This window comes from Symphalangus syndactylus, chromosome 18 (genome assembly GCF_028878055.3).
Source record: "Symphalangus syndactylus isolate Jambi chromosome 18, NHGRI_mSymSyn1-v2.1_pri, whole genome shotgun sequence".
NCBI classification, from domain to species: Eukaryota; Metazoa; Chordata; class Mammalia; order Primates; family Hylobatidae; genus Symphalangus; species Symphalangus syndactylus.
The window spans coordinates 80068415-80091415 of NC_072440.2; the positions used below are offsets into that span (position 1 = coordinate 80068415).

The 23001-nt window shown below is 41.8% G+C and overlaps 1 protein-coding gene across 5 annotated transcripts in view; it reads right to left on the bottom strand.

Annotated features, from left to right (window-relative positions):
• The window catches only part of SPAST (spastin), a 90440-nt gene that overhangs the window by 60401 nt on the left and 7038 nt on the right, over positions 1-23001 (bottom strand). For 3 of the 5 annotated variants that reach the window (XM_055253552.2, XM_055253550.2, XM_063623757.1), the window contains exons 2-3: positions 9702-9788; positions 7706-7789 (exon numbers count right to left, since the gene is read on the bottom strand). In XM_055253552.2, coding sequence (XP_055109527.1) covers positions 7706-7789; positions 9702-9788 — 171 coding nt within the window. The remainder of the gene's footprint in view (positions 1-7705; positions 7790-9701; positions 9789-23001) is intronic. The other 2 variants (XM_055253551.2, XM_055253553.2) reach the window with 1 other exon arrangement.

The following is a 23001-nucleotide window of genomic DNA, read 5'->3' on the forward strand; positions in this document are numbered from 1 at the left end:
TCTGATTTTTCTCAATGATAAACTCTTTTTTTTTTTTTTTTTTGAGACAGAGTCTCGCTGTCGCCCGGGCTGGAGTGCAGTGGCGCAATCTCGGCTCACTGCAGGCTCCGCCCGCCGGGGTTCACGCCATTCTCCTGCCTCAGCCTCCCCAGTAGCTGGGACTACAGGCACCCGCCACCTCGCTCGGCTAATTTTTTGTATTTTTAGTAGAGACGGGGTTTCACTGTGTTAGCCAGAATGGTCTCGATCTCCTGACCTCGTGATCCGCCCGCCTCGGCCTCCCAAAGTGCTGGGATTACAGGCGTGAGCCACCGCGCCCGGCCGATAAACTCTTTAAATGACCATGCTGAGACAGAAACCCTGTGTCTCAGTAAAAGCATAAATCAGAAAATACACTGATTTGTAAAAGTAGACATTTGTACATAAATGTGAATTAATACTCTCAATGAAATTTTAACAAAAGTTCACAGAACCATTCATTATGTAATAAAAAGAAACAAATTATATTCTTAGTTTTTATAGCTAGGAATAAAAAGCTATAGGATTTCTTTTCATGTACACAGAGTTCAGATTTATATGTGTAGAAACAGACACATATAGTGTAACAGTACATTGCTTCTGTGAACCTGCTCCAATTCATTTTTTTTTTCTTTTCTTGGAGACGGAGTCACAGACATATACAGTATAACAGTAAACAGCTTCTGTGAATCTGCTCCAATATTTTTTCTTTTTTTTTTTTTTTTTGGAGACGGAGTCTCATTCTGTCACCCAGGCTGGAGTGCAGTGGTGCGATCTCAGCTCACCGCAACCTCTGCCTTACGGGTTCAAGGGAGTCTCCTGCCTCAGCCTCCCAAGTAGCTGGGATTACAGGTGGGTGCCCCCATGCCTAGCTAATTTTTGTATTTTTAGTAGATACGAGGTTCTGCCACGTTGGCCAGACTGGTCTCAAACTCCTGACCTCAGGTGATCTGCCTGCCTCGGCCTCCCAAAGTACTGGGATTACGGGCATGAGCCACCGCGCCCAGACCCAATTCACTCCTGTTAAAGGACTAACGTTTCTTTTTGGAATGACTAGGGTTGTATAGATTAATCAATGATATAAATTAAGGCAGTAACCTTGCTGCTTTACCTCCTCACATCCAACCCCCACAGTCATCTAAGTGATCTACTGGAGAGGAAAATCTTACCATATAACACTCTTCTACTTAAAACCCTTTAGTGGCTTCCCATTGCCAACAGATAAGAGCCCAAGCTCCTTCCTATGACAAACCAGGCCATCCATGATCTGCCTATACCTCTCATGCCTCGGCAATCCCAACTTCATGACTCAAACTGCACCCTCCCATATTCACCATGCTTTCCTTGCCTTTGAGTATTTGTTCATGCCATCACGTTTTCCTGAGGTATCTTTTCTCAAATTCTTTTTCTTTTTATTTTCTTTGAGACAGGGTCTCACTCTGTCACCCAGACTAGAGTGCAGTGGTGTACTCATGGCTCACTGCAGTCTCGAACTCCTGAGCTCAAGCGAGCCTCCTGCCTCAGCCTCCCAAGTAAGTAGCTAGGACTACAGGTGCACATCACCACTCCTGGCTATATATATATATTTTTTTTTAATTTAGACATGGGGTCTCAGTATGTTGTCCAGGCTGGTTTCAAACTCCTGGGCTCAAGCAACACACCCGACTCAACCTCCCAAAGTGCTAGGATTACAGGCATGAGCCACTGTGCCCAGCCCTCACATTCTTTCATAACTTTTATTCATTTATCTAAGTGTATACTTTAGGTTTCACTTCTAGGAAGCTTTCTCTTCTTTAACCAGCTTTGTCACACAAGGAAGCTTTATTAGCAGCTTTTACACTCTTACAAAATATTTCTAATCCCCATCCTGTAGTGATGACTATTTATGTGTCTGTTTCTCCTACTGTATTATGAGATCCATAAAGAGAGGACCATTGTATCCAATCTATCAGCAAATCCAGTTGTTTGATCTTCAAGTATAATCATAATCCAACCACTTGTTACTATTTCTCCTGATACTACCCTGGTGCAAGCCTCTATCGCTTTTCTCCTAGATTACTGTAACAGTATCCTAATTGCTCTCCCTGGTTCTACCCTTAGAGTCTATAATGCAACATAGCAACCAGAGTGATCCTTCTAAAATTTAAGTCAGAGTATTTCATTCCTTTCCTAAAAATCTTTTTTTTTTTTTTTTTTTTTGGTTTTGTTTCAGACGGAGTCTCTCTCTGTTGTCCAGGCTGGAGGGCAGTGGTGCAATCTTGGCTCACTGCAACCTCTGCCTCCGGGGTTCAAGTGATTCTCCTGCCTCAGCCTCCCGAGTATTTGGGATTACAAGCATGCCCACCACACGCAGCTAATTTTTCTATTTTTAGTAAAGACAAGGTTTTGCCATGTTGGTCAGGCTGATCTCGAACTCCTGACCTCAGGTGATCCACCCACCTCAACCTCCCAAAGAGCTGGGATTACAGGCATGAGCCACTGCACCGGGCTGCTTTCTTAAAAATCTTTGTAACTGCTCCCCATTTGACAGGCGGTAAAAGCTCAAGTCCTCATGGTGGCCTTTACAGCCCTGCGTGTTGTCACAATCCCTCTCCCCATGAGTTCTCTGACTTCGTCTCTACTATAATCTCCTTGCTGGGACACACTTGCCTCTTTGCTGCTTCACAAACATACCAGGTACATTCTCTTAAGGCTTTGTATTGGCTCTTACTTCTCTGTGGACCATTATTATCCCAGGTATCATCATGGCTAACTCATGGCAACTTCTCAAAGAGTAGACCATCCTGTTTAAAAGCAAAAACCCAAACTAGGGCCACCTGTAATCCCAGCTACTCAGGATGAGGAGGCAGGATAATCACTTGAACCCGGGAGGCAGAGGTTGCAGTGAGCCGAGACCGTGCCATTGCACTCTGGCCTGGGTGACAGGGCAAGACTCCATCTCAAAAAAAAGAAAAAAGAGGTCACATCACATATTCCTGTCTTTCAGTAACTCAAAAGGTCTGGGAGTGGATATACCTAAGACAATAAAAATGACTTGTGTACAAATGCGTATTAACAGTAACACATATTTGTTTATTATGTGCTGGTTAAAAACTGGAGTTTTTCAGAGATGTGGTGCCAGATAGGTATCTAATTAGGATAGAGAATGGGGAGAAAGATCCTGGGAATTCCTAATACAGACTGGTTTGAGAGGATGTAGCCTCTCTGTTAAAAATGGGAAAAGATAATATATATTATTTATTTTTCGTTTAGTGATAGTGAACCTTAGAGCAAAGCTTAACTGTAAAACCTGCAATAGATGAAAAGATAATTTTGATGTCAGCAAATTGGTATATCTGGCTGTTTTATATATATATATATATATTTATATATATATATATATATTTTTTTTTTTAACATAGCTTCATTTAACATTCATTTATTAAGGCCCTACTCTGTATCAGGTATAGTGCCAAGGGTTATAAACGACTTATTAACTCAGCAAATATTTATTTGGTAACTAGCATGTGCTAGACACTGTTGTAGGCATTTGGGATATAGATAAGGATCCCTCCTCCATAGAGTTTATATTCCAACAGGGAGAAGACAGATAGTAGATAACAAACATAAAAAATAAGTTACACAGTTTATTAGAAGGTGATAAATATATGGGAAAAAAATAAGTGAAACACAGTAAGGGAGATTAGGAGTGGATAAGAGGTGGTTTCGGTTTCTTGTTTGTTTTTGTTTTGAGACAAAGTCTCACTCTGTCATCCAGGCTAGAGTGCAGTGGCGTGGTCTCTGCTTACTGCAACCTCTGCCTCCCAGGCTCAAGCAATTCTCCTGCCTCAACCTCCCAAGCAGGCAAGATTACAGGTGCCCGCCACCACGCCCGGCTATTTTTTGTTATTTTTAGTATAGAGACGGGGTTTCACTATGTTGCCCAGGCACCCAGGCTGGTCTCGAACTCCTGACCTCAAGTGATGTGCTCGCCTCAGTCTCCCAAAGTGCTGGAATTACAGGTGTGAGCCACAGTGCCTGGTCTTTTTTTTTTTTTTTTTTTTTGAGACGGAGTCTCTCTGTCACCCAGTCTGGAGTGCAGTGGCGCCATTTCAGCTCATTGCAACCTCCACTTTCTGGGTTCAAGCCATTCTCCTGACTCAGCCTCCTGAGTAGCTGGGATTACAGGTGCGCACCACCAGACTGGCTAATTTTTTCTATTTTTAGTAGAGACGAGGTTTCACCATGTTACCAGACTGGTCTTGAACTCCTGACCTCAGGTGATCTGCCCGCCTTGGCCTCCCAAAGTGCTGCGATTACAGGTGTGAGCCACCGCGTCCGACCGATGTCACCTTTCCCATCTACCACTCCTCGCTTTTAAAGTAAGATATTTCATAAATAGGTAAATAGCATTTTTGAGGGTGAAAACAGACACCAACTTTAAAATATCCAAAACATTAAATCTTTAAATGCCTAGTGTCATATTACATTACACATCTTCTTTTTGTTCTCTCCTCTACTAACACAAATAAGAAAGTACAAAGTCACATTCAAAGATGAGTCTCTAACTGATATTAATACTTCTAATGTCCTATATCATAACATCAAACAAAACATAAAAACCAACTCTTAACTTTGAAAGATGTTACAAAATGCTCCAAAATCAAATTTACTCTGTATGATAATATACAATACTTTATATATACACTGAAAAGCTTTAAAGATAAAACACGTAGAAAGTACCAATTAGAACCATCAATTATTTTACTGCAACAAACTTTAATACACTATTTAATTATATTTGAAACAGTAATAACCTCCATTTAGAAAAGAAGAAGGCAAATCCTGTCAGCCACAGAAGCCAGGGAACACTACCTCGTTATTCATCTGAAAGCAGTAACGGCTGCTTTTTTAACTATGTGGGGGCAAAAACCCCACAAACACAATGACCATATAGGAGTAAATGAATGAATGAATAAAATGTATATGTATGTGTATATGAATATATCTTTCTACCTAAGCAAAGGAGGTGATTACAGTCAGGTAAACAGATAAATAAAAACCAACATTTTTAAAGCACTTACTACCATGGTTTAGGTTCCTTTAATAATTCAATGGTCAAAAATATGAGATATTATTATTAGCTAATAATATTAGCTTCAGCTGGGTGTGGTGGCTCACGCCTGTAATCCCAGCACTTTATTATTATTATTATTATTATTATTATTATTTTTTTTTTCTGAGACAGAGTCTTACTCTTTCACCCAGCCTGGAGTGCAGTGGCATCATCTCTGCTCACTGCAAGCTCCACCTCCCAGGTTCACACTATTCTCCTGCCTCAGCCTCCCGAGTGGCTGGGACTACAGGTGCCCGCCACCATGCCCGGCTAATTTTTTGTATTTTTTTTAGTAGAGACAGGGTTTCACCGTGTTAGCCAGGATGGTCTCAATCTCCTGACCTCGTGATGTGCCCACCTCGGCCTCCCAAAGTGCTGGGATTACAGGCGTGAGCCACCACACCCAGCCTATCCCAGCACTTTAGGAAGCTGAGGTGGACGGATCACTTGAAGTCAGAAGTTTGAGACCAGCCTGGCCAACATGGTGAAACCCCGTTCCTACTAAAAATACAAAAATTAGGTGTGGTAGTGGGCCCCTGTAATCCCAGCTACTCGGGAGACTGAGTCACGAGAATAGCTTGAACCCAGCAGGTGGAGGGTGCACTGAGCCGAGATTGCACCACTGCACTCCAGCCTGGGCAACAAAGCAAGACTCCATCTCAAATAATAATAATAGCAGCTTCATATTACAAATTAGATAAAAAAGACCCAGACATGGCCGGGCACGGTGGCTCATGCTTGTAATCCCAGCACTTTGGGAGGCCGAGGTGGGCGGATCATGAGGTCAGGAGATTGAGACCACGGTGAAACCCCGTCTCTACTAAAAATACAAAAAATTAGCTGGGTGTGGTGGCGGGCGCCTGTAGTCCCAGCTACTCGGAGAGGCTGAGGCAGGAGAATGGCGTGAACCCAGGAAGTGGAGCTTGCAGTGAGCCGAGATTGCGCCACTGCACTCCAGCCTGGGCAACAGAGCGAGACTCCGTCTAAAAAAATAAATAAATAAATAAAAATAAAAAATAAAAATAAAAATCAACTTTCAATGTGATCAAGGCTGTATATCCAACTATCATTTAATGGGGGAGGAAAGAAGAACATGTTAAAAGATACCACAAAAGATGCATACAGCAAAAGTCAGACTGTAGGAAATACTACGTGACAAAGACCTGGTTTCATCAACAAATAAATTGGAAGAAAATGAAAAACAGATGCACTTGTACATTAAAAGAGACATATGGATCTTTTTAAGATCCTGATACAAATTATTAAAAATAGTAAAAATTATTAAATTTTGAGAAAATTAGAAATTTGGAAATAGAATTTTCAGGGGGTCAGTTTTTTTGGATAATGTTAAAAGAAATTTGGAGTTACTTTTTAGGTGCAATAATGGTATTTCTGTGATTTTATTTTGACATCCTTATCTTTTAGAGGCATAATATGAAATATTTATAAATGGAAAAAAAGTCAAGAATTTGTTTCAAAATAATATGAAGTTGGAGGACAGTGAAGTGGGATGTCAAGTGAAGATGGCAGGCTTTTTCAGGGCCAGACAGTAAATATGTTAGGTTTTGAGGGCAGTGTTGTTTCTGTATCAACTATTCAATTCTGTCACCGTAGCATGAAAGCCACAGACAATACCGAAAGGAAAGGAATGGCTGTGTGCCAATAAAACCTTATTTATAATAATAGGCAGTGAGATGGGTTGGCCCATCAGCTGCAGTTTGCTAGCCCTTGGTATAAATAAATCAAGACTGACAGACGGGCGCGGTGGCTCACACTTGTAATCCTAGCACTTTGGGAGGCCGAGGCGGGCAGATCACGAGGTCAGGAGATCGAGACCACGGTGAAACCCTGTCTCTACTAAAAATACAAAAAATTAGCTGGGCGTGGTGGTGGGCGCCTGTAGTCCCAGCTACTCGGAGAGGCTGAGGCAGGAGAATGGCATGAAAGCAGGAGGCGGAGCTTGCAGTGAGCCGAGATTGCGCCACTGCACTCCAGCCTGGGCGACAGAGCGAGACTCCGTCTCAAAAAAAAAAAAAAAAAAAAAAAGAAAAAAAGACTGACAGTGAGGTGATAATTATCAATGCTGAGAGAAGAATAATTAGAAGTTCATTATGCTCGGCTAGGTGCGTTGGCTCATGCCTGTAACCCCAGCACTTTGGGAGGCCAAGGCGGGTGGACCACGAGGTCAGGAGATCGAAACCATTCTGGCTAACACGGTGAAACCCCGTCTCTACTAAAAGTACAAAAAAATCAGCGGGGCATGGTGGCGGGTGCCTGTAGTCCCAGCTACTCAGGAGGCTGAGGCAGGAGAATGGCATGAACCTGGGAGGCGGAGCTTGCAGCGAGCCAAGATCGCGCCACTGCACTCCAGCCTGGGCGACAGAGCAAGAGTCCATCTCAAAAAAAAAAAAAAAAAAAAAAGAAAAAGAAGTCCATTATGCTCTTCTGTTTTTGTATATGTTACACATTTTCTTTATGTTAAAAAGCCTGGACCACATTTTCAATCACTGATCTATTTCTTTCTACAAATTAAAGTTTCATTGAACACACATTTCCAATGCATCCCACATCAAATTATACATTAATTGATACCTAGAAGTTGTAAGCGGTCCTTGGCCATAACCAAATTAGTCATCATTTTAGCTTGAAGACGTCTAGCTCTTTCACACTGTTCACCTGAAAGAAAAAAATTAATTAAAATATCTACATTTCCCAACTAATATTGTTTCTAGATAAATTATTACCCAAACTACTTTCATGGTGAGTCACAGTCTTTATATAGAAATTTTTTTTTTTTTTAAAAGAAGAAAATTTATACCCAAAAGAAAGAAAAGAAGAGAGATTTTAAAAATACTATCTTCAGGCCAGGTGTTGTGGCTCACTTCTGTAATCCCAGTACTTTGGGCAGACAAAGCAGGAGAATCACTTGAGCCCAGGAGTTCAAGACCAGCCTGGGCAACATAAATAGACCTGGTCTCTACTTAAAAAAAAAAATTAGCTGAGCATGGGAGGGTGAGGTGGGAGGATCACTTCAGCCCCAGGAGGTGGATGTTGCAGTGAGAGGTGACCACATCACAGCATTCCAGCCTGGGCAACAGGGTGAGACCCTGTCTCAAAGAATACATATAATAGCTACAAAAAAAAAAACAAAAAAAAAACAGTTACAGTTTCTCATGATGGTTTCCAACCTACTGTGGTATTTCATAGATTTCAGGTCTTATTTCATGGAATCTAAAACATTTTTTCCCCACATTTCAAAATCTTTGAAATTGGGATTCATTTTACAACCAATGCTAACTTACTAATGCTATCCACCAGGCTGCAGTCACAACATAGTTTTTCATTGCCCATGCACCAATTTGGTCATAGATATTAATGTTGTTGTTACATCTATGTCTAAATAAAACTAAAACAGCCTCTTCAATAAGATTAAAATTCAAATTCTAAGTGATGAAAAGAGCATATATCATACTTTAATTGTTTTTTACTCTTACTGGTATAATACAAGGCATTTTTAATTCAATGAAATACTGTTTTTCTTTTCTTTCTTTTTGAGACAGTTTCACTCTTGTTGCCCAGGCTGGAGTGCAATGGCGTGATCTTGGCTCACCGCAACCTCTGCCTCCTGGGTCCAAGCGATTCTCCTGCCTCAGCCTCCCAAGTAGCTGGGATTACAGGTGCGTGACACCATGCCTGGCTAATTTTGAATTTTTAGTAGAGACAGGGTTTCTCCATGTTGATCAGGCTGGTCTCGAACTCGTGATCCCAGGTGATTCACCCACCTCGGCCTCCCAAAGTGCTGGGATTACAGGCGTGAGCCACTGCGCCTGGCCCAAATACATTTATTAAGATAAATACAATCTGGCTGGGTGCAGTGGCTCATGCCTGTAATCCCAGAACTTTGGAAAGCTGAGGCAGGAGGATCACTTGAGGCCAGAAGTTTAAGATCAGCTGAAGAAACATAGTGAGACCCTGTCTCTACAAAAAAATTTTTTTTAATTAGCCAAGTGTGGCCCACAGTGGCTCAGGCCTGTACTCCCACCACTTTGGGAGGCTGAGGTGGGCAGATCACTTGAGATCAGGAGTTAGAAACCAGCCTGGCCAACATGGCAAAATCCCATCTTCACTAAAAATACAAAAATTAGCTGGGCACGGTGGCACACACCTGTAATCCCAGCTACTCAGGAGGCTCAGGCAGGAGAATCGCCTGAATCTGGGAGGCGGAGATTGCAGTGAGCCGAGATCGCACCATTACGCTACAGCCTGGGCAACAGAGCGAGACTCCGTCTCAAAAAATAGTAATAATAATAATAATTAGTTAAGTGTGGTAGTGTGTGCCTGTGGTCCCAGCTACATGGGAAGCAGAGGCAGGAGGATCACTTGAGCCCGGAAGTTTGAGGTTGCAGTGAGCTATGATCACATCACTGCACTCCAGCCTGGGTAACGGAGGCAAGACCCTGTCCCAAAAAAAAAAAAAAAAAGAAAAGAAAAGAAAGAAAAATAAATACATAAATAAATAGATCTGAAATCTGGATGATCATGTGAATATATTATAATTTGGGATGGCTATAAACAAATATAATCTTACCTTGTCCTGTAACTATAACAGCTATTCCTTTTTCCAGTTCTTCAATACCTTTCTTATACCATTCCACAGCTTGCTCCTTCTGTCCTGCTTTAAAATAAAAAATTATTTGTATAGATCTTATGAAGAGTACACTAAATATTGCAAATCATGCTGTTAAGAGATAATACATAAAAAATAGGGTTGTAAACAAGTAAGTCTGAGAAACATTACTACATAACTTCTTAGTATTTTTATCATTGTAATGTGTATATGTAACTCCAATATGGGGAATATGGTCATCATGTTTGTCAACATTTTAGGGCTGTGAGTCCTATTTTGCTTATCAGCTCATGGTATTGATCCTTATAACCACTAAAATGCTGTATTACAGAAAGACATTTTATTTAGGAATTTTTAAGTATATATACTTTTGAAAAATACAAATATGATTTTCAATAACAATGAAACAAAAAGCATTGTTTAATCTCATATTCAAATTTGATATAATGTGTTCATTGTTGGGTGCCTCCTCTCTAGAGGAAGTTTTTATTTAACAATTGATTGCATCAAGAGAACTGGTATATGAGATTACAAGTATGGCATTTAATAACACATTTCTATTTTCTTTGAACCCAACAACTAGTTTAAAACATTAATTCCTGATACAAGTTAAGCTTTAAAAGGACCTAAAAACTCAGCATAATCAAAAAGTATGTAGAATAACTTCTGTAAAGTGATCGTTATACTCAAATCACACTATATTTGAAAATTAATTTTAATTTTTGTTTTATTTCTATTATTTTTGAACATTTGTCTTAATGAAAATTAACTTCTTAGACTTTTTTTCTTTTCTTTTCTTTTTGAGACAGAGTCCCGCTCTGTCACCTAGGCTGGAGTGCAGTGTTGCGATCTCAGCTCATTGCAACCTCCGACTCCCAGGTTCAAGCGATTCTGCTGTCTCAGCCTCCAGAGTAGCTGGGGTTACAGGTGTGCACCATCACACCCAGCTAGTTTTTGTAATTTAAGTATAAAGATGAGGTTTTCACCATGTTGGCCAGGCTTATCTTGAACTCAGGTGATCCACCCGCCTTGGCCTCTCAAAGTGCTCGGATTACAAACGTGAGCCACCGCGCCCGGCCTCATTTTTTTTTTTTTTTAAACAGAGTCTTGCTGTCACCCACACTGGAGTGCAGGGGCACGATCCTAGCTCACTGCACCCTCCAACTCCTGGGCTCAAGTGACTGATCCTCTTCCCTTGGCCTCCCGAGTAGCTAAGACTACAGGCATGTGCCACCACACTTAGCTAATGTCTGTGTATTTCTTTTGTAGAGATAGGGTCTTGCCATGTTGCCCAGGGTGGTCTTTAACTCCTAGGCTCAAGTAATCCTCCTGCCCTAGTCTCCCAAAGTGCTGGGATTACAGGGGCCCACCACCACACCTAATTTTTGTATTTTTAGTAGGGACGGGGTTTCACCATGTTGGCCAGGCTGGTTTCAAACTCCTGACTTCAAGTGATCCGTCCACCTCAGCCTCCTAAAGTGCTGGGATAGGCTGGGTGTGGTGGCTCATGCCTGTAATCCCAGCACTTTGGGAGGCCGAGCGGGTGGATCACGAGGTCAGGAGATTGAGACCATCCTGACCAACACGGTGAAACCGTCTCTACGAAAAATACAACAAAAATTAGCCGGACATGGTGGCGGGCGCCTGTAGTCCCAGCTACATGGGAGGCTGAGGCAGGAGAATGGCATAAACCCGGGAGGTGGAGCTTGCAGTGAGCCGAGATTGCACCACTGCACTCCAGCCTGGGCGACAGAGCAAGACTCCATCTCAAAAAAAAAAAAAAAAAAAAAAAAAATGATTTCATTAAAAAGATTTAATTTGGCATTTAACATTTCAAGGTACCAAATGTTTCAATTAATTAACACTACTACAGCTTGACACCATTTCACTGAATCAAATAAATTGGTTTTCAGTTAAATTAGAAAATAAATCGGCCAGGCACGGTGGCTCACACCTGTAATCCCAACACTTTGGGAGGCCAAGACGGGTGGATCAGGAGATCAAGAGATGGAGACCATCCTGGCTAACAGAGTGAAACCCCGTCTCTACTAAAAATACAAAAAACACATTAGCCAGGCATGGTGGTGGGCGCCTGTAGTCCCAGCTACTCCGGAGGCTGAGGCAGGAGAATGGCGTGAATCCGGGAGGCAGAGCTTGCAGTGAGCCACTGCACACCAGCCTGGGCGACACAGCAAGACTCTGTGTCAAAAAAAAAAAAAAAAAAAAAAAACAGAAAAAGAAATACAACTATTGAGTCATAGTTTGTCACACTTTCTCTATTCACCAGAAATCAACAAACTGCTTTTTAAGATTGCTTATTCCAGCTGGGCACGGTGGGTCATGCCTGTAATCTCAGCACTTTTGGGAGGCTGAGGCAGGCGGGTCACCTGAGGTCAGGAGTTGAAGACCAGCCTGGACAACATGACGGAACTCCACCTCTACTAAAAATACAAAAATTAGCTGGGCATGGTGGCATGTGTCTATAGTCCCAGCTACTCAGGAGGCTGAGGCAAGAGAATTGCTTGAAGCTGGGAGGCAGAGGTTGAGGTTGCGGTGAGCCAAGATCATGCCACTGCATCCAGCCTGGTCAACAGAGCATGACTTCATCTCAAAAAAAAAAACAAAAAAACAAAACTATAGATAGATAGATAGATAGATATAGTAGGCAGAGTCAAATATAAGTATTGCCAAAGAATTGAGACATAATTGGCAAATAAGTGTATAAAAAGATGCTCCACATCTTTAGTTGTTAGGGAAGTACAAATTAAAACCCAAAGATACAACAATGCACCCAATTTTGAATGGCAAAAAAACAAAAGAACATAAAAATACCAAAATATTACAAGACAAAGGGTAATGGACCTTTCATATGTTTGCTGGTAGGAAACAAAATGGTACCCAGTTGGAAAAACAGTTTGGTAGTTTCTTATGACATTAAACATATATTTACCACATGAGTCAACAATCTCTTCTTCTACATATTTACCCAAGAAAAATGCAAACTTCTAAGACCTGTACATGAACTTACAGTACCTTTACTCATAAAAGTTAAAAACAGGAGGATGGGCATGGTGGCTCACACCCGTAATCCCAGCATTTTGGGAGGCCAAGGAGGGCGGAGTTCAAGACCAGCCTGACCAACATGGTGAAACCCCATCTCTACTAAAAACACAAAAATTAGCTGGGCATGGTGGCGGGCACCTGTAATCACAGCTACTCGGGAGGCTGAGGCAGGAGAATCACTTGAACCAGGGAGGCAGAGGTTGCAGTGAGCTGCGAATGTGCCACTGCACTCCAGCCTGAGCAACAGAACATGACTCCATCTCAAAAAAAAAATAAATAAATAAACAACAACAACAAAAAAAACAGGAAACAACCCAAATCATTTAGTGAATGGAGTAACAAATTGTGGTATCTCCACACATGGAATACTATTCAGCGTTAAAAAGAAACAAACTACTGACATATGTAGGAAAATGGATAAATCTCAAAAATATTTTGCAAAGGGAGAGAAGCGAGACACAAAAGGCTACATACTACATGCTTCCATTTATATGACATGCAGTGAAGATAAAATCATAGGGACAGATCTGATTTTTTTTTTTTTTTTTTTTTGAGACGGAATTTCGCTCATTGCCCAGGCCGGAGTACAATGGCGCGATCTCAGCTCACTGCAACCTCCGCCTCACAGGTTCAAGCAATTCTCCTGCCTCCCGAGTAGCTGGGATTAAAGGCACGTGCCACCATGCTCGGCTAATTTTGTATTTTTAGTAAAGACAGGGTTTCTCCATGTTGGTCAGGCTGGTCTCGAACTCCTGATCTCAGGGGATCCACCTGCCTGGGCCTCCCAAAGTGCTGGGATAACAGGCGTGAGCCACTGTGCCCAGCAGATCTGATTTTTTTTTTTTTTTTTTTGAGACAGAGTCTCGCTGTGGCCCAGGCTGGAGTGCAGTCGTGTGATCTTGGCTCACTGCAGGCTCCAGCCCCCACCGGGTTCACGCCATTCTCCTGCCTCAGCCTCCCCAGTAGCTGGGACTACAGGCGCCCGCCACCTCGCCCGGCTAATTTTTTGTATTTTTAGTAGAGACGGGGTTTCACTGTGTTAGCCAGGATGGTCTCGATCTCCTGACCTCGTGATCCGCCTGCCTCGGCCTCCCAAAGTGCTGGGATTACAGGCGTGAGCCACCGCGCCCGGCCCAGATCTGATTTTTAACAAGCATGATATTCCAACATTTAATGTATAAGAATATCCATTTGGGCTTGGATTATAACATCAGCACTAAAATTCTGATTACCATAGTAAGATGCTCTTACCATAGTAAGAGCCAAGTGCGGTGGCTCACGCCTGTAATCCCAGCACTTTGGAAGGCTGAGGCAGGCGGATCACCTGGGGTCAGGAGTTCGAGACCAGCCTGGTCAACATGGTGAAACCCAATTTCTACTAAAAATACAAACATTAGTTGGGCATAGGGGTGGGTGCCTGTACTCCCAGCTATTTGGGAGGCTGAGGCAGGAGAATCGCTGCTTGAATCCAGGAGGGAGAGGTTGCAGTGAGGGAGATCGCGCCACTGAGAGAGAGACTGTCTCAAAAAAAAAAAAAAAAAAAAGAGAGAGAGAACTAGAAAAAAAGTTGTAAAAACATCTGTTTGAAGGAATTAGCGAGTTTCCAAAACAACGAAAATTACCAAAATTTAGAAAGGAGGGACCATATCAAGCCCATTAGGATGGTTATTATTTTAAAACTTATCGAAATATAAAAAGGAGAGAAGCTAGCAGAGATGAGCCCAGCATTTGGAGCACTTTTCTTTTTTTCTTTTTTTTTTTTTTGACAGAGTCTCACTCTGTCGCCCAGGCTGGAGTATAATGGTATGATCTCGGCTTACTGCAACCTCTGCCTCTCGGGTTCAAGCAATTTTCCTGCCTCAGCCTCCTGAGTAGCCGGGACTACAGGTGCCTGCCACCACGCCCAGCTAAGTTTTGTATTGTTAGTAGAGACGGAGTTTCACCATGTTGGCCAGGATTGTCTCGATCTCCTGACCTCGTCTACTTGAAATGACTGTGAACTCTGAAAGTGGTGAAGAAACTAAGCAGAGCTTTTAGCGAACTCATGCAACGGACAAAAAATGAATTTCAGAGCATGCCCAGGAGGAGAAGCTGTGGCAAAAGATTTTGGCTGGGACCCTGAATGAACGAACGGTTAAGAACTGAGCCACAGCCGGGCATGGTGGCTCACGCCCATAATTCCAGCACTTTGGGAGGCCGAGGCAGGCGAATCACGAGGTCAGGCGATCAAGACCATTCTGGCTAACACGGTGAAGCCCCATCTCTACTAAAAACACACACAAAAATGCCGGGCGCAGTGGCTCACACCTGTAATCCCAGCACTTTGGGAGGCCGAGGCGGGTGGATCACGAGATCAGGAGTTCGAGACCAGCCTGGCCAAGATGGTGAAACCCCATCTCTACTAAAAATAGAAAAATCAGCTAGGCGTGGTGGCACACGCCTGTTGCCTCAGCTATTTGGGAGGCTGAGGCAGGAGAATCACTTGAACACGGGAGGCAGAGGCTGCGATGAGCCGAGATCGTGCCATTGCACTCCAGGCTGGGTGACAAGAGCGAAACTCTGTCTTGAAAAAAAAAAAATTAGCCAGGTGTGGTGGCACGTGCCTGTAGTCCTAGCTACTCTGGAGGCTGAGGCAGGAGAATTGCTTGAACCTGGGAGGCAGAGGTTGCAGTGAGCTGAGACCGTGCCATTGCACTGTATCTTGGGCAACAGAGTGAGACTCCATCTCAAAAAAAAAAAAAGAACTGAGCCAGACCATACAAGAACTGAAACCCATATTCAAATTATTTCAATCCCTTAATGTAGGGGTTGGCAAACTACAGCCCATAACTTACACTGATTACCCTTTAGATACATTTATAGCGGAAAATCCAATCTTCCGATGGTCTCCAGTGCACAAAAGGTCTCCAAAATCCTTTAACATTAGCTCCCAACAGTTCCTAGTTTCTCATAGACATTTCTCTTTTAACTCTATGACTCCAAATAACACTCAAATTCAACCAACCAGACGACATCAAATCAAGAAAGAATTTGCGTGGCAGAAACTTACAACTACTTGTAGTTTAAATTATTAGCTAATAGTGTAACTACATTATCTAGGGCATGCCTTAGCAAATTATGGACTAAGATTAAATCTAGTAAGCTGCCTAGTTTTGTACATAAAGTTTTACTGGGTCAAACTTACCATGTCAGGGTTGAGTAGTTATGATGCACAGCTTAAAATGTTTACAAAATTGATAAACATAAAAACAACCCAATTAAAAAATGAGAAAAGAACATTAATAGACATTTTTCCAAAGAAGATACACAAATGGTACACAAGCACATGACAAAATGCTGAGCATAAGTCATTAGAAAAATAAATGCAAATCAAAATCACAACGAGATACCACTTCATATCCTTTAGGATGACTATTATTTCAAGAAATGAAAAATAACAAATGTGGGGAAACTGGAACCCTTGTACACTGCTGGTGGGAATGCAAAATGGTGCAGCTCCTATGGAAAACAGGTTGGCAGTTCAAAAATTTAAATACAAAGTTACCATATAATCCAGTAATTCTACTCCTAGGTACTTATCCAAAAGTACTGAAAGCCGGGACTTAAACAGCTATTTACACCAATGTTCATAGCCACATTATTCACAACAGATGGAAACAATCCAAATATCCATTAATAAAAAACGTGGACCACACACAGTGGCTCATGCCAAGGCAAAAGTGGACTGAGCCCAGGAGTTAGAGATGGTGAAACACATGGTGAAACCCTATCTCTACAAAAAATACAAAAATTAGCCAGGCATGATGGTGCACGCCTGTGGTCCCAGCTACTCGGGAGGCTGAGGTGGGAGGACTGCTTGAGTCCAGGAAGAAGAGGCTGAAGTGAGTCGAGATTGTGCTACTGCACTCTAGCCTGGGTGACAGAGCAAGACCCAACGTCAGAAAAAAAAAAGCAGGGTTGGGGTGGTGGGTGTACATGAGTTGGAAAAAAACGAAAAGATACTTTTTTTTTCAGACTGGGTCTCGCTCTGTCACCCGTGCAGTGGTTATGATCTCACTGCAACCTCCGCCTCCCAGGCTTAAGCGATTCTCCCACCTCAGCCTCTCAAATAGCTGGGACCACAGGTGTGCACCACGACACCTGGTTAATTTCTTTCTAAAGACAGGGTCTCTCACTATATTGCCCAGGCTGGTCTTGAACTCTTGGGCTCAAGTGATACTCCCACTTCAGCCTCCCAAAATGTTGGGATTAAGGCGTGAGCCACCGCACCCAGCCTAAAAACACAGTTCTAATCAATGATATCCCCCTTTGCTTTACTATATTCCTCTATTAGCCACTTATGAGGTTTTGCAGATTGTAAAGACTAAGAGGTGGAGCATGGTGGTTCACACCTGTAATCTCAACACTTCGGGAGGCTGAGGTGGGCGGGTCACTTGAGCCCAGGAATTCAAGATCAGCCTGGGCAACATGGTGAAACCCCACCTCTACCAAAATAAAAATAAAAATTAGCCAGGCGTGGTGACATGCACCTGTGGTCCCAGCTACTTGAGGGGCTAAATGGGAGCAGGAGATTGAGGCTGCAATAAGCCGTGTTCTTACACTTCACTCCAACCTGGGTGACAAAAACAAACAAACTGAAAAAACACACGGAAGATCAAATATATTGAAATGAAAAAAATTCCAAAACACGGTAAGTGAAAAAGATTGCAAATTGTTTTGCATATTTTTTTCTCTGATGAATACTTATGTTTATATAAGTAAAAAAGTTAAGAAACTGATTAGTAATCATTTCCCTTATGGTAAGGTTAAGGAAGATTTTCACGTTCTATACTTCTGCACTATTTTACTTCATTTTTTAGAGACAGGGTCTCACTCTGTCACCCAAGCTGGAGTGCAGTGCCATCATCATAGCTCATTGTAGCCTTGAAATTCTGGGCTCAAGCAATCCTTCCATTTCAGCCTTCTGAGTAGCTGGGACTAGAAACATGCACCACTACACTGGGCTAATATTTTTTAATTGTTTGTAGAAATGGGGCCAGGCACAGTGGCTCACACCTGTAATCCTAGCACTCTGGGAGGCTGAGGAGGGTAGATCACTTGAGGTTAGGCGTTCGAGACCAGCCTGGCCAGCTTGGCCAGAAACCCCATCTCTACCAAAAAATACAAAAATTAGCCAGGCATGGTGGCACACGCCTGTAATCCCAAGCTACTTGGGAGGCTGAGGCACGAGAATCGCTTGAACCTGGGAGGCAGAGGTTGCAGTGAAAAAGAAATGGGGTCTTGCATACCCAGGCTAGTCTCGAACTCCTGGCCTCAAGTGATCTTCCTGCCTCAACTTCCAAAAGTGCTAGGATTACAGGTGTGAGCCACTGCACCTGGACTGCATTATTTTTTAGTATGTTACTGTAGAAACAACAGAAATGCTGATATTCATCTTTAAATAGAGACAAGAGATATGCCTAACAGATTAACTTGCAAATTATCTACAGTATATTTTCTTTCAAATATTAGTGAGACCCAGATTGCCACAAGAAGGGTGTGGTGATGTGCACCTGTAATTCTAGCTAGTTGGGAGGCTGAGGCAGGAGAGTCGCTTGAATCTGGGAGGCAGAGGTTGCAGTGAGCCGAGATGGCCCCACTGTACTCCAGCCTGGGTGACAGAGCCAGACTCTATTTAAAAAAAAAAAAAAAAACAGCTGAGAAAGAGAAAAGCAGCTTATTACATCTAGGAGTTGGCCTACTACTATCAGCTAAACCTTGGTATTTGACCTGGCACTTACAGAATATCAGCATGAAATAAGGCCACTCTGCGACCACAGTGGAACAAGACCACTCTACAATTATGTTTAAACACAGACAAAACATGAACACTGAACACTGTCTAAACTATGAAATACCAAACATTCCCCTTTTCCAGCTAACGAGTGACCTTTGCTTTTTAACCACTACAGCTTTAGACCTCACTCTAGTCTTTTCTTCTAGATAGGTTTTATAATATTTATTCATAGAATTCTTCCCAGCTCCTGGTAGCATCCAAATCAGAGCAAAACCCTGCTTCCTTAAACCCTCCTTAAAATCACCAAATAAACGAGCCCAAATCCTGTAATATCTTTCAAACACCCTTTTACTAGGACGTACCATGGTTATTACATATGTGTGTTCTCCCTGGCTACAGTGAGTAATAAACCCCACTTGCTCAACCATAGATAGGTTTGTTCCTGGAGATCGTTGACTGGAGGGCATTGACAAAGCCCACTTATGAAGTTAATTCTCTCCCTCTGCAGAAGAGCAGAAAAGTTATGTAAGTAAGTACAGCAAGTCTACAGAATATCTATACAGCTGTAAAACATTTAATAACCTCTAAGAAAATCACAGATTTTGACATTTTTCTTTCCTCATTAACCAGAATGAGCTACTGAGATGTGACTGTGTTCAAAGATGTTTTATTGTATATGATGCCTAAGATCAGCGATTGTTAATAATTCACAAACAAGAGAAAAAAAAGGCTATGTCAGCATATTAACAGCTTCACTGGCTTTGCAGGACTATTATAGGTCAAGACTGAAGAAAACTGGCCAGGCACGGTGGCTCATGGCTGTAATCCCCGCACTTTGAGGGGTGAGGTGGGAGGATCGCTTGAGCTCAGGAGTTCAAGACCAGCCTGGGCAATACAGTAAGACCCTGTCTCTATCTTGGTTTAAAAAAATAAAAATAAATAAAAAAAAAAAAGAGTGAAGAAAACTAATATAGAAGAGTAGACAATCTATACTTTGCCAGACATCAAAAACCCAACTACTACTGGGTGGAACAGAGAGAGTAAGACAGCAGAAAAGAGGCAGGAAGGGTTAGGAAACATCCTTCTTCAATAATTCAATATCCAGCCAGGTGCAGTGGCTCACGCCTGTAATCCTAACACTTTGAGAGGCCAAGGCAGGTAGATCACTTGAGGCCAGGAGTTTGAGACCAACCTGGCCAACATAGCAAAACCCCATCACTACTAAAAAAATAAAATGATTCAATATCCATTTACTAACTATCCTTGTCATCAGGAAAACTAACAATAATATTGGGAATCCAGTTTAACAAGGTTTAACTGTATTCAACATTAGGAAACATACAACAACAGCAAACCAGCTAAAAAAAGAACAAGGGATAAAGTCCTTAACAGTGGCTGCTTTTTTTGTGTCTTTGGTGCAGATGCCAGTAAATATTCTTGAGAAAAAATGTGAAATGTTTATTGCATATGTAATCAAAAGCAATATTATCTTTTGGAAAAGTATGGTATCATCTGAATGTCCATTTATCAGATTTATTCCTTAATCAGGGAAACTTTAAAGTACAATCATAGGCCCAAAGAAAGTAAGTCTGAAATTAATCTTTTCAAAGTGGTAGGTATAGAGGTTTTCAGCAGTGTAAGAAAATTACCAAATCTGACACTTCTGATTTCTACCCTCCATCCTCATCTTCTGAAAACAGATATGGACAGCTATTTTATACATGAGTTTTAAATAAAGTACAATATTGAATTATACAGAATTATGAAATATGATAATTTTCATTAACTTTTTATAAACCGGTAAGAAAAAACAAAACTCTAAGATCCGCAACTGACTCACGGACCCTCCCCTTGCCAAGGGCATTCCAAAGTTAACCTAAAAAACTAGTTCAGGCCATGATGAGAAGTGGGGGTTGGACATGACTCATTATACCCTCTTCCCTTTGGAATTCAGGGACAACTGATCAGCATTAACATTAAAACAGAGATATTAAGATGTTTTGTAGCAATAAGATGCCAAATTCCCAGCCTGACTCTACTACAGCATCACATGTCAGATAGCAGGCCATGAAAGAAATTGAAGTATTTTGAGGCCGGGCACGGTGGCTCACGCCTGTAATCCCAGCACTCTGGGAGGCCGAAGCAGGTGGATCACGAGGTCAAGAGATCGAGACCATCCTGGCCAACATGGTGAAACCCTGTCTCTACTAAAAATACAAAAAAATAGCCGGGCGTGGTGGTGGGCGCCTGCAGTCCCAGCTACTCGGGAGGCTGAGGCAGGAGAACAGTGTGAACCCAGGAGGCAGAGCTTGCAGTGAGCCGAGATCACACCACTACACTCCAGCCTGGGCAACAGAGCGAGACTCTGTCTCAAAAAAAAAAAAAAAAAAAAAGAAATTGAAGTATTTTACCCTAAATTATATTTCTTTGACATATTCTAAAATGGCCCTGCAAAGCTGTCTCTTGTGGGGAAAATTTACATTCTGTAGAGAATCCTTTCCCTTTCCAAGTCTTTCACCAGAACCAGGAGAAAATTAACTAAGAGTCTGCCACCTTTTAAAGTCTCATAAGAAACATTTACAATGTATTCTCTCTGAAGCCTGCTACCTGGAGGCTTCATCTGTATAATAAAAACCTTGGTATCTACAACTTATTATTTTAACCCAGACACTCCCTTCTATGGATTCCAGGACTTTAGATAAGCTCTTTTGACCAACTGCCAATCAGAAAATCTTTGAATCTGCCTATGACCTGGAAGCCTCCCCAACTTCTAGTTTTCCTGCCTTTCCAGATGGAACCAATGTACATCTTACATGTTTAACTGACGTCTTATGTCTCCCTAAAGTGTATAAAATCAAGCTATAGCCTGACCACCTTGGACAGATGTTCTTAGTATCTACTGGGGCTGTGTCATGGGCCACTGGTCACTCATATTTGGCTCAGAATAAATCTCTTCAAATATTTTACAGAGTTTGACTCTTTTCATTGACGAAGTTATTTTAAACACACACATGCACACATACACAGCTTAAAACTATGAATAAAAAAATAGTTTACTTAGACAATTTCTGTCTTCAATGCTTGACCCTTTAGCCCTTTAAAACTATGAATAAATAGAAAAAGATTTTATTTAGACAATTTCTGTCTTCGATGCCTGATCCTTTAGCCCTACAATATCCTGAGAAACTTGATCTCTCATTCATGTAACATACTAGGCCTTTTCTGTTTAGTCCTACATACTTGAGAAATCAAACCACACCTAGACAACCTCCACCATTGTGTTACCCAGGAGATTTCAGGCTTGTCTACCCACAGAAGCCATGCAGAACATGTTATGTTCTAGTTAATCCAAAGAACCATTATTACAACCTTCTCTTTTCCTCCAAGTATTCCAAGGAGCTCATTACCAGCATTACAACATAAAAACCTGTAGTATAAAGTACAGTATTTTGAGTCTATTCACTTAAATTCTATTTTTGGTTCTGCTATGAGTCTACTCTTTAAATTTTAGCTTCTCCTTATATAAAATAGCTATCACAGGTTTTCAGTCTTCCAAGGAAGTTCAACAATTAAAGAAAATATTTACCAACTTAGTCAACATGGTAAGATCACCATCTCTACAAAAAATTAAAAAATTAGCCAAGCATGGTGGTATGTCTGTAGACCCAGCTACTAGGGAGGCTGAGGTGGGTGGATCGACTGAGCCTGGGAGGCTGAAGCTGCAGTGAGCTAAGATCGTGTCATTGCACTCCAGCCTGAACAACAGAGTGAGGCCCTGTCTCAAAATGTGTATGTACATATATATATATGTACACATATTTGTTAATCACATAACAAATGTTTTAACACAACTCACTGGAGAGGAAGTAAATATTTCTCAAATATCATCTAAAATGCAGAGCTGTACAAATTAACTGGCTTCCAATAAATATTTGCTTTAATAAATAGACCTCACATATCCTTTTATTAAGTCAATAGAATTTGCTGTGCTATTTCTCTCTTTTGAAATAGTTTGGTTTCAGATAAATTAAGGCCTTTACGAAAATTCAGTGTCAAATTTGAGTATGGGTTGGGTGCAGTGGGTCATACCTGTAATCCCAGCACTTTGGGACGCTGAGGCAGGCAGATCACTTCAGGTCAGGAGTTCGAGATCAGCCTGACCAACATGGTGAAACCCTGTCTCTCCTAAAAATACAAAAATATTAGCCAGGCGTAGTGGTGCGCGCCTGCAGTACCAGCTACTCAGGAGACTGAGGCAGGAGAATCACTTGAACCCGGGAGGTGGAGGTTACAGTGAGCCGAGATTGCAGCACTGCACTCCAGCGTGGGCGACAAAGCAAGACCCCGTTTCAAAAAAAAAAAAAAATTTTTTTTGAGTATGCCATAAGAATAAAATTCAGAATAAACATAGTCACCATATAA